Source organism: Pseudochaenichthys georgianus, chromosome 1 (genome assembly GCF_902827115.2).
Source record: "Pseudochaenichthys georgianus chromosome 1, fPseGeo1.2, whole genome shotgun sequence".
In the NCBI taxonomy this organism is placed as follows: Eukaryota; Metazoa; Chordata; class Actinopteri; order Perciformes; family Channichthyidae; genus Pseudochaenichthys; species Pseudochaenichthys georgianus.
The window spans coordinates 5,391,172-5,406,258 of NC_047503.1; the positions used below are offsets into that span (position 1 = coordinate 5,391,172).

Here is a 15,087-nt window from a genome sequence, read left to right on the forward strand (position 1 = left end):
AGCTTAGCTACGCTACCTAACTGATGATATGGATTAGGGGTAGTTCATTAAAGGTTCTACATGACTTTTAGAATATTAATAATTGAGCAGAGAATGAAGTCATCCTGTTTGTGGTGTTGTCCAAACTTATATAAGTACCAGCCGCACATTTATGTAAGTAGATGTGAGGGTGTGTGTGTGTGTGTGTCCAACGGGCTAGCTATTGGTAGCAGCTAAAGTTGTCGAGGTTAACAATGTAAGCTCTGTCAGGAATGCCTCTCTTGCCATTGTTAGCAAGTTAGCTGTTAGCTGTTAGCTGTTAGCTGTTAGCTGTCAGCTCAACCATCAATGTTGTACAGGCTGTCCTGGTCCAGCCTTCGAATCGTAGATATGCTCTGAATGTCATATTTCAATATTTGTTACACAAATACGGCATTAACGACCAATCCAGTCTCACGGCATTTCGTGTTATAGTCGCAAAATGTATTTAATCTATTGATTCGTATTCACCAACATGATTTCCCCCTTTTTTCCGTGTCACACAGAACGATTTTAAAAGCAATGTATTTCTATTGGTAGTGTGTTTCGTGCCTGCACCACGTCTTTTTTTCCGGTCGGGTCTTGGAATACCAGAAGCTGTGTGGTTCATAAAAACATTTTCTTACTCAATATCTTACCCTAAACCTAACCCTATACATTTTATTTTAAAATGTATAATGTCGGAGTTATTTTGCCATCCGCAAGGAAAATAAATGGGGCTCAGAGCATCAGAATACTGAAATCTGTATTTTTTGTGATCTTTTTTTCCATCTAATTCGTTATTATTTGGTGCAGGCACGAAACACACTACCAATAGAAATACATTGCTTCTAAAATCGTTCTGTGTCAGAATACTGAAATCTGTATTTTTTTTATCTGTTTTTCCTTCTAATTTGTTATTATTTACATTTCTTTTAAAATCGTTCCGTGTGACACGAAAAATATGTGAAATGCTGTGAGACTGTGTTGTAACGACAGCCATGTATTGTCTTTCCCATAACATTGAAGTAAAATATAATAAATAATACAAAATAAATAAAGCTGCACATTGGGACTGTTCTGCTGTTTAATAGAATTAAAACATGACTCTTGAAGCAAGTTTGACAAAATAGCAGTAAATAATCGACCACAAGCCTCCAGCTTTTTAAAGGTTCTATGGATCCTTTTGAATTGTCTCTCAGCAAAACAGCCCCCTGCTCAGTCGCTCTATATTTCGTTAAGTTGAATGCCTACAGTAGCAGATGTAATGTAATGTGCTGTGCTCCTCTACAGAGGCAGGAGAGAGCAGTATGTTTCTATCTGTGCAGTCTGGAACAAAACAGAAATGATGAAAGAGGAACTTTGCTTTCTCCTTGTCCTCCACGCCCTTTGGGAAAATGCTTTCCTTGTTGTCGAGGGTTCTTGATGCTCACTTTCCTTCAGATCTTACGTCCTCTGTATTTTTCTTCCCTGCTCACTTTTTTCTCTCTCTTCACCTCCAGTGTCTCCCCTCTTTCTCTCCCACTCCAACATTTTCCCCCTTCTCACTTTCATTTTCTACCATCTCATTTTTTATTTTTTTTGTTCTCTATGTCTCTCTCTCTGATAGCCTGGCTGTAAAGCAAATTAGTGTGTTATTGATGACTTGCTCTGTCTTTCTGACTTCTGCCATTCTGGCGCCAGTCCTACTCTAGCTTCATAGGAGCCAGACCTACACAAACACACACATTGGCCTCCTCCCAGCTGGGATCAAGGGCCCTGTGCGGCCCCTCCTGTCTCCCCGCTGGCTGCTTGCTGTAATCAGTCATAGTAGAGCAGACACCCCATTCATCACAGAGGCCAAGCTCCCTTCATGGCTCTGGCCCGTACCCCACAGCCCACCTGTCAGCAGCGCCTGCATCACTACATCTGACTTTGAACCGTCTCTTCCACTGGGAGAATTATTTTTTTTTAGATCCTATCGAAAAAAGAAACGTTTTTAAAGCACAGTAACATTAAAATAACTATCCATTACGGAGCCTACACACGGCAGCGTTCGTTGCCGCTTGGCCGGGGGCGTGTCTTGAGCTTGGGGCGTCAACGCGAGCAACGCGAGCAACGCGAGCAACAACCAATCACATGAATGTCCCGCCCCGGACATACAAAGCAAAGCATTCATGCTACATCCATGCTGGCTAAATATACTGTCTATGCTTGCTAGCTGTCCATTCAAACGAAGTACACTGGATATAAACTCCCCAAACAGGCGAAAACCTACCAGTTTCACCCACTGTCTCTGCCCCCCCCCCCCCCCATGCCTGGCTCCTCCGGTTTGTATCCCTGTATGTAAAGAGGGACTGGTCATAGAGCACCGGGTGATTCCCTACCGCCACGATCATTTTCGGTCTGGCTCTCCCAACATACACCCGGTTTGATTGGCTAGTGCTTGTACTGTCAGATTTGCATACGCGGGATTTGATTGGCTGACGCCTCCGTCGAGGCGGCAAAAGTAGAACATTGCTCTACTTTTGCAGCGAGCACCGCGAGAGAAGCTACGCTTTGCTCCCACAATGCAGTTCGGCGAATCGTGACGTCACCCCATTCAAAGTGAATGGGCAGAAGCGTTGAAGCGGCAACGCACGCCGCCGTGTGTAGGGGCCGTTACTCAAAAAGAAGAGTTTATTTTATTTTGTATTTTTTATCAAAAAACAAATGGTAGCCAGTCAGTGTTATTCAGATTTTCTGTGGGGTTATTTAATCTTTTGTGTTAAATATGTAATACCAGAGGATCAAATCTTTGTCGAATTGTTTAATATATTTGTCCTTATTACATTTTTTTGGAGGAATGATACACACGCAACATTTGAATTAGTCTTTCAAAGTAGCAGCAACACACTAATTCAAAACACTGCTGTCGTAAGAACTTTGTGTCACTTTAAAAAAAAAGTTCTCATACATGCTTCACCTCAAAGAACACACAATAGATGCGACCACATTGGTTTATGCTTCTGCCGTCACATCACAAGCAATGTCATCCCTGGCTGGGGAACGGGGAAACATCTACATGTATGCAACATCCAACCCTGGACAGACCCCACCTCACTGCCTCCGTCTCCTCTCCGTCTTCTTCTCTCTCTCCCCTACTGCCTCCGTGTTTTCCCTAAAGAGATTTCTATTTGGAGTGCTAAGGCTCAGAATGATTTGTCTTCAATTTCTGGTGTGTTTCGCGATCAATTTGAAAAGTGCAAAACATTTCATTCTTTAATAATGAAAGAAACAGTGTTTTGCAGAATTGCAGACAAAATGCAAAGAGGAAACTGTTGTTGGCTTTATCTTATTACATTTACGGTTTAAAGCTTTTGTCGTAGCACTCATTTCCAGTGTATAAACAATCAGCAAAAGCTAATTATGAATTTATAAAGTCAATGGTTTGATAGCATCTTAGTGGAAGAGTTGGTAAAATGCTTACAAAAAGTCATACAGTGATTTGTCTCTCGAACTCGGGATATAGAGTCCCCTCCAAAACTATTGGAACAGTTGGTTTGACATCGAACGATGAATATAAGACAAAAGGTCAGTATTTCACCTTTTCATTCCAGGTATTTACATCTAGATCTGTTAAACAACTGAGAAGATAGCACCTTTTGTCTAAACCCACCCATTTTTCATGTGAGCGAAAGTATAGGAACAGAGACTTAGAAAAGTGTGAAAAGGGAATAATACTTAGTATTTAGTTGCACATCCTTTGCTTGCAGTAACTGCATCAAGCCTGCGACCCATTGACATCACCACACGTTTGCATTCTTCTTCTTTGTGGTGCTCTTCCAGCCTTTCACCGCAGCTCTTTCAGTTGTTGTGTGTCGGGTTTCTCCCTTCAGTTCTCCTCTTCAGCCGGGAAAATGCACGCTGTCGGGTTTGTAGTCTGGAGATTGACTTGGCCAGTCTGAAACCTTCCACTTCTTTCCCCTGATAAACTCCGTGGTTGTTTTGGCAGTGTGTTTTGGTCGTTGTCTTGCTGCATGATGAAGGATCTCCCAATCAGTTTGGTTGTGTCTCTCTTAAATTGGCTGAAAGAATGTTTCTGTAGACTTCTAAGTTAATTATGCTTCTGCCGTGATGTGTTACATCAGGGGTGTCAAACTCAATTTCATTGCGGGCCACATCAGCATTATGGTTGCACTCAAAGGGCCGGTTTGTAACTTTAAGACTATATAAAAATACATATATAAATATATCATATATATAAAATAATGTATTATATTACATCATTGCCTCTGCATTGGATTATCATCGGATAGGGTAATAACTTCATAATTAACTATGTCTGAAAGCAGAATTCTTGGGCAAATAATTGCAAGTCTCTTCAGTGCGTATGTCCCTGAAATAAAAATCTAATTCTGAGAAAAAGGAATTCTATGAAAAAATGCATATTTTGAAGAAAAAAAGGCAAATTCTGAGAAAAAAGTCATATTTGAGATGCATTGTGGGACATGTAGTTTATGGGCAACGTGCTTCTGTAGCATGTAACCGTATAATAAACATATTATATTCTTTGCAAGCTCTTGTGGGGCCACATAAAATGAAGTCGCGGGCCGAATGTGGCCCCCGGGCCTTGAGTTTGACACCCCTGTGTTACATCATCAATGAAGATAAATGAGCCGTTCAGAAGAAGCAATACAAGAGCAAGCTATAACTTTACCTCCACCATGTTTCACAGGTGAGCTTGTGTGTTTGGGCTCATGAGCGATCCTTTCTTTCTCCACACGTTGGCCTTTCCATCACTTTGGTAAAGGTTCATCTTTGTCTCATCAGTCCATTCAACTTTGTCCCAGAACGTTTAAGCCTTGTCTCTGTGCTTTTTGGCGAATTCAAATCTGGCCTTCCTATTCGTGTTGCTCATGAGTGGTTTGCATCTTCTGGTGTAGCCTCTGTACTTTTGTTCCCAAAGTCTCCCGCTAACGGTGGATTGTGATACCTTCACTCCAGCCCTCTGGAGGTTGTTGGAGATGTTTCTTACAGTCTCACAATGTTTCTGTTTTCCTTTGTCGACCAGTTTGAAGTCTGTTGCTCAGTACACCAGTGCTCTCTTTCTTCTTCAGGACATTCTAAATGGTTGTACTGGCTATGGCCAATGTTTGTGCCACGGCTCTGATGGATTTTCCATCTTCTCTCAGTTTCAAAATTGCTTGCTTTTCTCCCGTAGGCAGCTCTCTAGTCTTCATGTTGGTTACACCGTTTGACTTGAAATGCAGTCTGCACAGGCAAAACCCAAAGCTACAACTGAGAGTAGACATGCAGTGCTATTTATTCTTTAGCCCTTCATCCCAGCCCTATTTTATGGTACTGAGATGGATACGATACATGATTATTAATGTTGATTATTAATATTTATCTGACACACAACAGCTGTCAAGTCAAGACCTTTGCAAACTGTATTCACGGAGTAGAGGTTCCTTATCACGAGTTCATTGTCTTTTGAGTTATGTGGCTTCGTTCTGCTTAGGGGCAAAGTCCGTTTATTTATAGTTGTTAACTACAATACTTGTATAACACTACTCACTGTTGAAAATAAATGAATCATTAATTAGATTTGTCTTTGTCAGTGGTCAATAGAGACATTGGTTAATAAAGCTAATGTATAAACAAAACAATACTTGGGGGAAAAGGACATTTTGTTGACATTTGTAGTCAACAAAAACCATTTTGTACCAAAAAAGCATTTACCATTCTTTTTTTGCATTTCCATACATTTTAATAAACGAAATGGTAATCCAGTCCAAAGTAGGGCTTGTCAGTACCTTAAAGTGTATCCTTCATACAACACGCACAGCTGTTTCTGCATTGTAATGTAATTCCCAGTTGCTCAGGTTAGCACATTAAAAGAATAGTCACATTATCAGACTACTAGATGCCTGGTTAACATTTTTATCAATCCTTTCTTTTCCCGTAGAAATATCATTTCATGTTTTTTAAAAATATAAAGCAAATTCATTGGTGTTTCCTTCAGAACATTACTATAGTTTGGAGTTGGTAGAACATACCACAGCTCCAGAAGTGTATCCATGAGAGTGAAGTCACACATAATGCAAGCCTCCACGGTGGCGGGTTAATATTTAGATTCTCTTGTATTGCCATATGCTGTACATCTTTTCTGACTTTGATTTTTGTTTTGTTTCCCCCGCAGATCGCTGCTCTGCAGAAAGGAGGAGACTGCTTCCCCCTCACAGCCACCTCGGGCAAAGTGCTTGGAAAGGTGCGTCAAAGGACACACACACACAACAAAACTTTTAAACAAAGGTGCCGTTTTATTGCTGCTGACTTCAAAGAGTACCCACCCTGCTAGAAGTCATACACCGTATATATTAGGGTCATACTGAATTAAATTCCTCTGCCTATCAGTTACAAGAGACATTTATTTTTTCCGTCTAGGCCTTGCGAAGCTGCAACAAAAGCTCTAAGCCGGTGTACGTGTCCGTTGGCCACAGGATCAGTTTGGACACAGCTGTACGCCTCACACACTCCTGCTGCCGCTACCGAGTCCCAGAGCCCATCAGACAGGTACACACACGCACACACACACACACACACGCACACACACACACCCACACACACACCACACACACACACACACACACACACACACACACACACACCACACACACACACACCACACAGCACGCATGCACGCACGCACGTACGCACAGTGGAGTTCTTATATGTACAAAAGTGGTGGGGCACAAAAAACGTAGATGTCTATAAGCTTCTGCAGTGAGGTTCATGGCTGCTGAGGCACTGGCACTGACAGTGTTTACAAATATTATATTTGGACCTAAATCAAATATAATATTATTTTCAAAAGCTTTTTTTGTCTGATGCTTCGATTAATTTTAAACAGACAGTTCAACAGAAGGATACCCAAAACATGTAATTGTATCATTTAAATATGAATTGTTCTCTCTTAGTAAGATCCCATTTTCTATAAAATGGTGGTCTTACCTTGACTTGAAGATGAAGTCCATTTGCCTATCCTTCTGGAGAAAAATCACCTTTTTGTAAAAGTGCTCCTTATCTTCTTGTAGTTTTAAAAGTCTATCATAAATCTAATCGATAGATTTATGATTAGAAAATGATAAAAGTAGGGTAGACATGTGGATATTATCCGACTGAACAAAACGTGCATTTATCTAACAGCTACGTTTCCCACAGATCTTATTTTGAGCTATTTTCTAAAATCCTATGGAGAAATCTCATTGCTTTGTTGTGGAGGGAACCCATGCGCAGCTTACTTCCTACATGCGTGTAGATTATGCCTTAGAGAGTTTCTGAATCACATGTGTAGGGAGGGAGAACAAAGTTAAAAGAGGTTTAGGATCAAAATACAAAAGTGTTAACAACCCAACTGCAAGATAAAAGGACTTTAAATTGAGGGAAAGTGTGAACAGAAAAATGTACAGGTTAATGAGAGTAGTTTTGACAAGATCTAAAAAAGTTTTGTCTCAAACATGGATAGTTATTTTAAAGGCAGTTATAAACAGATCCCTCGTCCTGCCTCGGGCTCGTTGTCTTCCTGCCACTAGGCTGTGCTGTGCTTCTGCTGCTCACTGTGTTAACTGGGCTTTAACCCAATGCACAGAAAACACACATGCATCTCAAAATCATTTTTTTGCCAGTGGAGCTGCAATATCAATGAGAGAGAACCACGCACACTCTCTGCCACCTCTGTCTTTATTTCTCTCTCTGTTCAACAGTTTCCCTTCCTCTCCCTGACTTCCACTTTACCCTTTTTCCTCTCCCTGACTTCCACTTTACCCTTTTTCCTCTCCATCTTCCACTTTACCCTTTTCCTCTCCCTGACTTCCACTTTACCCTTTTTCCTCTCCCTGACTTCCACTTTACCCTTTTTCCTCTCCATCTTCCACTTTACCCTTTTTCCTCTCCATCTTCCACTTTACCCTTTTTCCTCTCCATCTTCCACTTTACCCTTTTTCCTCTCCATCTTCCACTTTACCCTTTTTCCTCTCCCTGACTTCCACTTTACCCTTTTTCCTCTCCATCTTCCACTTTACCCTTTTTCCTCTCCATCTTCCACTTTACCCTTTTTCCTCTCCATCTTCCACTTTACCCTTTTTCCTCTCCATCTTCCACTTTACCCTTTTTCCTCTCCATCTTCCACTTTACCCTTTTTTCTCTCCATCTTCCACTTTACGCTTTTTTCTCTCCCTGACTTCCACTTTACCATTTTCCTCTCCATCTTCCACCTTTACCCTTTTTTCTCTCCATCTTCCACCTTTGCCCTGTGTTCTTTCCCTCTCTGCCACAGATATTTTATATTCTTTTTATTGCTGACATCACAGAAAACCTCTCACAGATCGGGGTTCTTGCGAGTGTCATGTTCAGAGCTGAACTCTGAGTTGCTCTTTCGTGGGCAAGACTCATGTCCCAAAAGGCTCCAGAAACCTCAGTTGCAGCTTTTTGGGGGGAAACAAATCAAAAAGCTGTCACTCTGAGAGGATCACTGAGTGACGTGACGGCTACGTTTTTGAAGTTTGAAGTAGAGAAGCGAAGCTGCAGACCTACTAATACAAGTCCAAAGAAGGCAAGAACTCCACAGATAAAGGCTGACAGTGTGTTGTGTCAAGTTATAGTTCTCGTCCAACCATAGACATTGGTTTGTTGATTACGGTTTTGAAGCATCAAGTTTGGCATTTTGCCTGTTGCCATCTTGTTTTTTTGGATTAAAGGTCCCATGACATGGCCATTTCTACTGATCATAATTCCATTGTTGAGGTCTACTAGGATAGATTTATATTGTGCAATTTTCCAAACTCACATTAGTTTCTCAAACAGCATCTCTGTATAGTCTGTGTATTCACTCTCTGTCCTACACGGCTTGTTGGAGCTCCTGCCCCCCCCTCCCTGTGAGCCCAGTGTGCTCTGATTGGTCAGCTCGCCCACTCTGTTCTGATGAGTGCACCACCGTTACAGCTGAACATCAGTGAGGATTGTTACAATGGCGTTTGTCAGCAACCAGAAAACGACACCAGTACTGACGAACAGATGAGAATGCTGTGGGGTCTGGGTGCCGTGTTGGCGGGGCGTTGGGGGGCTCGCTGCTCCGCCCTTTGAGGCTCGAGGAGCGGACAGTGTGAGCTGGATTACTGGTGTGGTTTCCTGGTTGTTGCGTGGGTAGGCGAGACAGCGAGACACCGCGGAACCCAGCCCACACACACTGTGTGTGTGTGTGTGTGTGTGTGTGTGTGGGTGTGTGTGTGTGTGTGTGTGTGTGTGTGTGTGTGTGTGTGTGTGTGTGTGTGTGTGTGGTGTGTTGTGTGTGTGTGTGTGTGTGGTGTGTGTGTGTGTGTGTTGTGGTGTGTGTGTGTGTGTGTGTGTGTGTGTGTGTGTGTGTGTGTGTGTGGTTTTGACAATGTGACTTTTGTTTTAAGCCAAGGCCTCCTTCTGTCTCCAATGCACAACGAAGCCTGTGACGTTTTGAATACAAATCAAGCTGAACAAATGTCTGGTTGTTCATAGTATACCTGTGGGACAGCAAAATCTAGATTTCATTAATATGCAAATGTTCATTTTGCAGTCTGCAGTCTGTGACCTGTTAAGGAAAGAATAAATAAGTCAAAGTTACATCTGCCATATATGAGCTGGCGCTTAGCAAGGGTCTAAAGTAACAGGATTAACAGAGTATTCTCCTCCTATTTGATTTACAGACATTTTTAAAGCTTATGTAAATGAAACATGTTTTCATAACTTTAATAATTTGAAGCTCCATTACCATAGAGAGAGGAACTCGTCATAGAAATGGTGATAATAATTGACCTCAAGTGCATTCCCTGAGCAAAATATAAAATGCTAAGTCCTTGTAGATGGCATTGATTTTTGTAAGAGCGGTGATGGGCGTTTCTTGTAACGTTGATGGCAAGTGCTGCTGAAGTTTCTGAGGGAACCAGCATACATGGCTCTAGCAATCATCTCATCCACAGCCGACTCAATTAGCAGGCAAAGAGACTCTCTGCTTATAACCCCAGCGGTCCTCATGTAGTAGTGTAACATGCTAATTCAATTCTCGTTAGGAGTGTATCCATCTCCCTCAATTACTGTTAGTGGCTTTGGGGTCAGAAAATGTTGCCTCGTCTCTGCAGTAGGGAAGAATCTGATCTCTTTGTTTCCATAGAACACGGTCAGTCACACATATCTGCTGATGCTAATCCTCGCGGCTCAGAGTTGTTCATGTTGGGTATTAGGTAACGTCGGCACTACACAACACATCTTTGGGCTCAAGCCATCAGCGTTGGATCGGTTGCTTTGCATGAAACTTTAGAATTCCCTCCCGGTCCATGTATACATAATTGTCCCTCTCTGGGGCTCCGTTTAATTTGTCTACAGGCACGTCAACGATTGCAAAGCCTCTGCCAAACGCCAATGTTCGCGTTTGAGGGCTTGATAGGAAATTAGGTAAGAAGTAATCTGTGAGACATAAGCCATATCAGGCTCCCTACCAAAATTAGCCAGTGAGAAATAAGATTAGCTATTACTAGATACAGTATGCTCATCACCACGTACCAATTACAAGAATATGCTGCCACACTTGATTAGATGTCAGAGTGTATCCCAGAACTCTGGCGGCACACAGAGTGTCCTCAAAAAACAGCAAGCAGTGTTTTGTGAAGGTCACAGAGACGATTTTCTCTCAGGTGCTGTAATTAAATTGGGCAGCCTCAAAAGCAAAGGTGGAACGCAGTGGGCACTAATGGGAAGATATAACCCATCAAAGCTAAACTATTCTGTGCATATAGAAATACACCTTTGTCGCTTGGTGACTTAGTTGTTACAAAGTGTACCCATGTCTCTTTTAAAGGCAAGGCAAGTTTATTTATATAGACCTTTCAACACAAGGCAATTCAAAGTGCTTTACAAAAAATGAAAGACATTAAGAAAATGGCATTTAAAATCAGTCATTAAAAAGAAAAGATAGTAAAATAAACATTAAAAGAAAAAATACATGGATAAAAGTTACAGTGCAGTTTAAGATGTGAATAGTTCAATTAAAAGCAGCGACAAAAAGAAAAGTCTTCAGCCTGGATTTAAAAGTAGTAAGAGTTGCAGTGGACCTGCAGGTTTCTGGGAGTTTGTTCCAGATATTTGGAGCATAATAACTGAACGCTGCTTCTCCATGTTTAGTTCTGACTCTGGGGACAGAAAGCTGACCAGTCCCTGAAGACCTGAGAGATCTGGATGGTTCATAATTTAGCAGGAGGTCAGAAATGTATTTTGGGCCTAAACCATTCAGTGCTTTATAAACCAGCAGCAGTATTTTGAAATATATTCTTTGACACACAGGAAGCCAGTGTAAAGACTTCAGAACTGGAGTGATGTGATCCACTTTCTTAGTGTCAGTGAGGACTCGAGCAGCGGCGTTCTGAATCAGCTGCAGCTTCCTAATAGATGTTTTAGTGAGACCTGTGAAGACACCATTACAGTGTCCAGTCTACTGAAGATAAAGGCATGGACAAGTTTTTCCAAATCCTGCTGTGACATTAGTCTTTTAATCCTAGATATATTCTTTAGGTGATAGTAGGCTGATTTAGTAACTGTTTTAATGTGACTGTTGAAGCTCAGGTCAGAGTCCATGACTACACCTAGATTTCTGGCTTTATCTGTTGTTTTGAACATTGCACACTGAAGCTCAGTGCTCACTTTTATACATTCTGCCTTGGCTCCAAAAACCATAACCTCAGTTTTATCTTTGTTTAATTGGAGAAAGTTCTGAAACATCCAGTCATTGATTTGTTCAATGCACTTACTCAGTGTTTGAATTGGAGCATAGTCTCCTGGTGAAATGGTTATGTCAATGTGTGTGTCATCTGCATAGCTATGGTAACTTATTTTGTTGTTTTTCATTATCTGAGCCAGTGGTAGCATGTAGACGTTGAAGACGAACACTTAGCATTTAAGCGACTTCAGTGAGGTACATTGAAAAAATGTAACATTGACTTTAATTAAATGTATTATGTCAACAGGTTCCAGTGTAGTTGAAAGCAAATAGTATTAAGTTGAACCAATTCTTTTTTTAATTTAAACTCTATTATTGCTTTCAACTAACCGAATTCAATGATGTGTAATTTGTTTACATAATACATTTTTTTAAGTCAACGTTTCAAATTGTTTTCAGTTTAGTAGTGTTGTACATTTGTGTCTGCCGTACACAGACTAACACTAAAACTTTGAAGCAATATAAATCTCGACTTAATGTTTGGTTGTAGCTGGAGTCCAGATATGGTTAGCCTAGCTTAGCAAGATGACTAAGGCAAAGACACCCAAAATGGCCTCCTGCAAATTGTTGTTTTGACATTTCTGTTGTATATGGAACTTTTACAAACAAGGTACACAATGCTCAAATGTGAGCTGTAAAGTTATTGTAGGTGTATATTTAAATGTTCGGCGCAGAGCAAGACTAAGCCTTAGCTACGCTACCTAACTGATGATATGGATTAGGGGTAGTTCATTAAAGGTTCTACATGACTTTTAGAATATTAATAATTGAGCAGAGAATGAAGTCATCCTGTTTGTGGTGTTGTCCAAACTTATATAAGTACCAGCCGCACATTTATGTAAGTAGATGTGAGGGGGTGTGTGTGTGTGTGTGTCCAACGGGCTAGCTATTGGTAGCAGCTAAAGTTGTCGAGGTAACAATGTAAGCTCTGTCAGGAATGCCCTCTCTTGCCATTGTTAGCAAGTTAGCTTGTTAGCTGATAGTTGTTAGCTGTTAGCTGTCAGCTCAACCATCAATGTTGTACAGGCTGTCCTGGTCCAGCCTTCGAATCGTAGATATGCTCTGAATGTCATATTTCAATATTTGTTACACAAATACGGCATTAACGACCAATCCAGTCTCACGGCATTTCGTGTTATAGTCGCAAAAATGTATTTAATCTATTGATTCGTATTCACCAACATGATTTCCCCCTTTTTTCCGTGTCACACAGAACGATTTTAAAAGCAATGTATTTCTATTGGTAGTGTGTTTCGTGCCTGCACCACGTCTTTTTTTCCGGTCGGGTCTTGGAATACCAGAAGCTGGTGGTTCATAAAAACATTTTCTTACTCAATATCTTACCCTAACCTAACCCCTATACATTTTATTTTAAATGTATAATGTCGGAGTTATTTTGCCATCCGCAAGGAAATAAATGGGGCTCAGAGCATCAGAATACTGAAATCTGTATTTTTGTGATCTTTTTTCCATCTAATTCGTTATTATTTGGTGCAGGCACGAAACACACCTACCAATAGAAATACATTGCTTCTAAAATCGTTCTGTGTCAGAATACTGAAATCTGTATTTTTTTTATCTGTTTTTCCTTCTAATTTGTTATTATTTACATTTCTTTTAAAATCGTTCCGTGTGACACGAAAATATGTGAAATGCTGTGAGACTGTGTTGTAACGACAGCCATGTATTGTCTTTCCCATAACATTGAAGTAAAATATAATAAATAATACAAAATAAATAAAGCTGCACATTGGGACTGTTCTGCTGTTTAATAGAATTAAACATGACTCTTGAAGCAAGTTTGACAAAATAGCAGTAAATAATCGACCACAAGCCTCCAGCTTTTTAAAGGTTCTATGGATCCTTTTGAATTGTCTCTCAGCAAAACAGCCCCCTGCTCAGTCGCTCTATATTTCGTTAAGTTGAATGCCTACAGTAGCAGATGTAAATGTAATGTGCTGTGCTCCTCTACAGAGGCAGGAGAGAGCAGTATGTTTCTATCTGTGCAGTCTGGAACAAAACAGAAATGATGAAAGAGGAACTTTGCTTTCTCCTTGTCCTCCACGCCCTTTGGGAAAATGCTTTCCTTGTTGTCGAGGGTTCTTGATGCTCACTTTCCTTCAGATCTTACGTCCTCTGTATTTTTCTTCCCTGCTCACTTTTTTCTCTCTCTTCACCTCCAGTGTCTCCCCTCTTTCTCTCCCACTCCAACATTTTCCCCCTTCTCACTTTCATTTTCTACCATCTCATTTTTTATTTTTTTTGTTCTCTATGTCTCTCTCTCTGATAGCCTGGCTGTAAAGCAATTAGTGTGTTATTGATGACTTGCTCTGTCTTTCTGACTTCTGCCATTCTGGCGCCAGTCCTACTCTAGCTTCATAGGAGCCAGACCTACACAAACACACACATTGGCCTCCTCCCAGCTGGGATCAAGGGCCCTGTGCGGCCCCTCCTGTCTCCCCGCTGGCTGCTTGCTGTAATCAGTCATAGTAGAGCAGACACCCCATTCATCACAGAGGCCAAGCTCCCTTCATGGCTCTGGCCCGTACCCCACAGCCCACCTGTCAGCAGCGCCTGCATCACTACATCTGACTTTGAACCGTCTCTTCCACTGGGAGAATTATTTTTTTTTAGATCCTATCGAAAAAAGAAACGTTTTTAAAGCACAGTAACATTAAAATAACTATCCATTACGGAGCCTACACACGGCAGCGTTCGTTGCCGCTTGGCCGGGGGCGTGTCTTGAGCTTGGGGCGTCAACGCGAGCAACGCGAGCAACAACCAATCACATGAATGTCCCGCCCCGGACATACAAAGCAAAGCATTCATGCTACATCCATGCTGGCTAAATATACTGTCTATGCTTGCTAGCTGTCCATTCAAACGAAGTACACTGGATATAAACTCCCCAAACAGGCGAAAACCTACCAGTTTCACCCACTGTCTCTGCCCCCCCCCCCCCCCATGCCTGGCTCCTCCGGTTTGTATCCCTGTATGTAAAGAGGGACTGGTCATAGAGCACCGGGTGATTCCCTACCGCCACGATCATTTTCGGTCTGGCTCTCCCAACATACACCCGGTTTGATTGGCTAGTGCTTGTACTGTCAGATTTGCATACGCGGGATTTGATTGGCTGACGCCTCCGTCGAGGCGGCAAAAGTAGAACATTGCTCTACTTTTGCAGCGAGCACCGCGAGAGAAGCTACGCTTTGCTCCCACAATGCAGTTCGGCGAATCGTGACGTCACCCCATTCAAAGTGAATGGGCAGAAGCGTTGAAGCGGCAACGCACGCCGCCGTGTGTAGGGGCCGTTACTCAAAAAGAAGAGT

The 15,087-nt window shown here is 41.7% G+C and overlaps 1 protein-coding gene across 1 annotated transcript in view; it reads left to right on the forward strand.

The window, feature by feature from the left end:
- The window catches only part of LOC117451962 (endonuclease V-like), a 180,580-nt gene that overhangs the window by 28,911 nt on the left and 136,582 nt on the right, over positions 1–15,087 (forward strand). The window contains exons 6-7 of the mRNA XM_034090356.1: positions 6,161–6,229; positions 6,406–6,534. Coding sequence (XP_033946247.1) covers positions 6,161–6,229; positions 6,406–6,534 — 198 coding nt within the window. The remainder of the gene's footprint in view (positions 1–6,160; positions 6,230–6,405; positions 6,535–15,087) is intronic.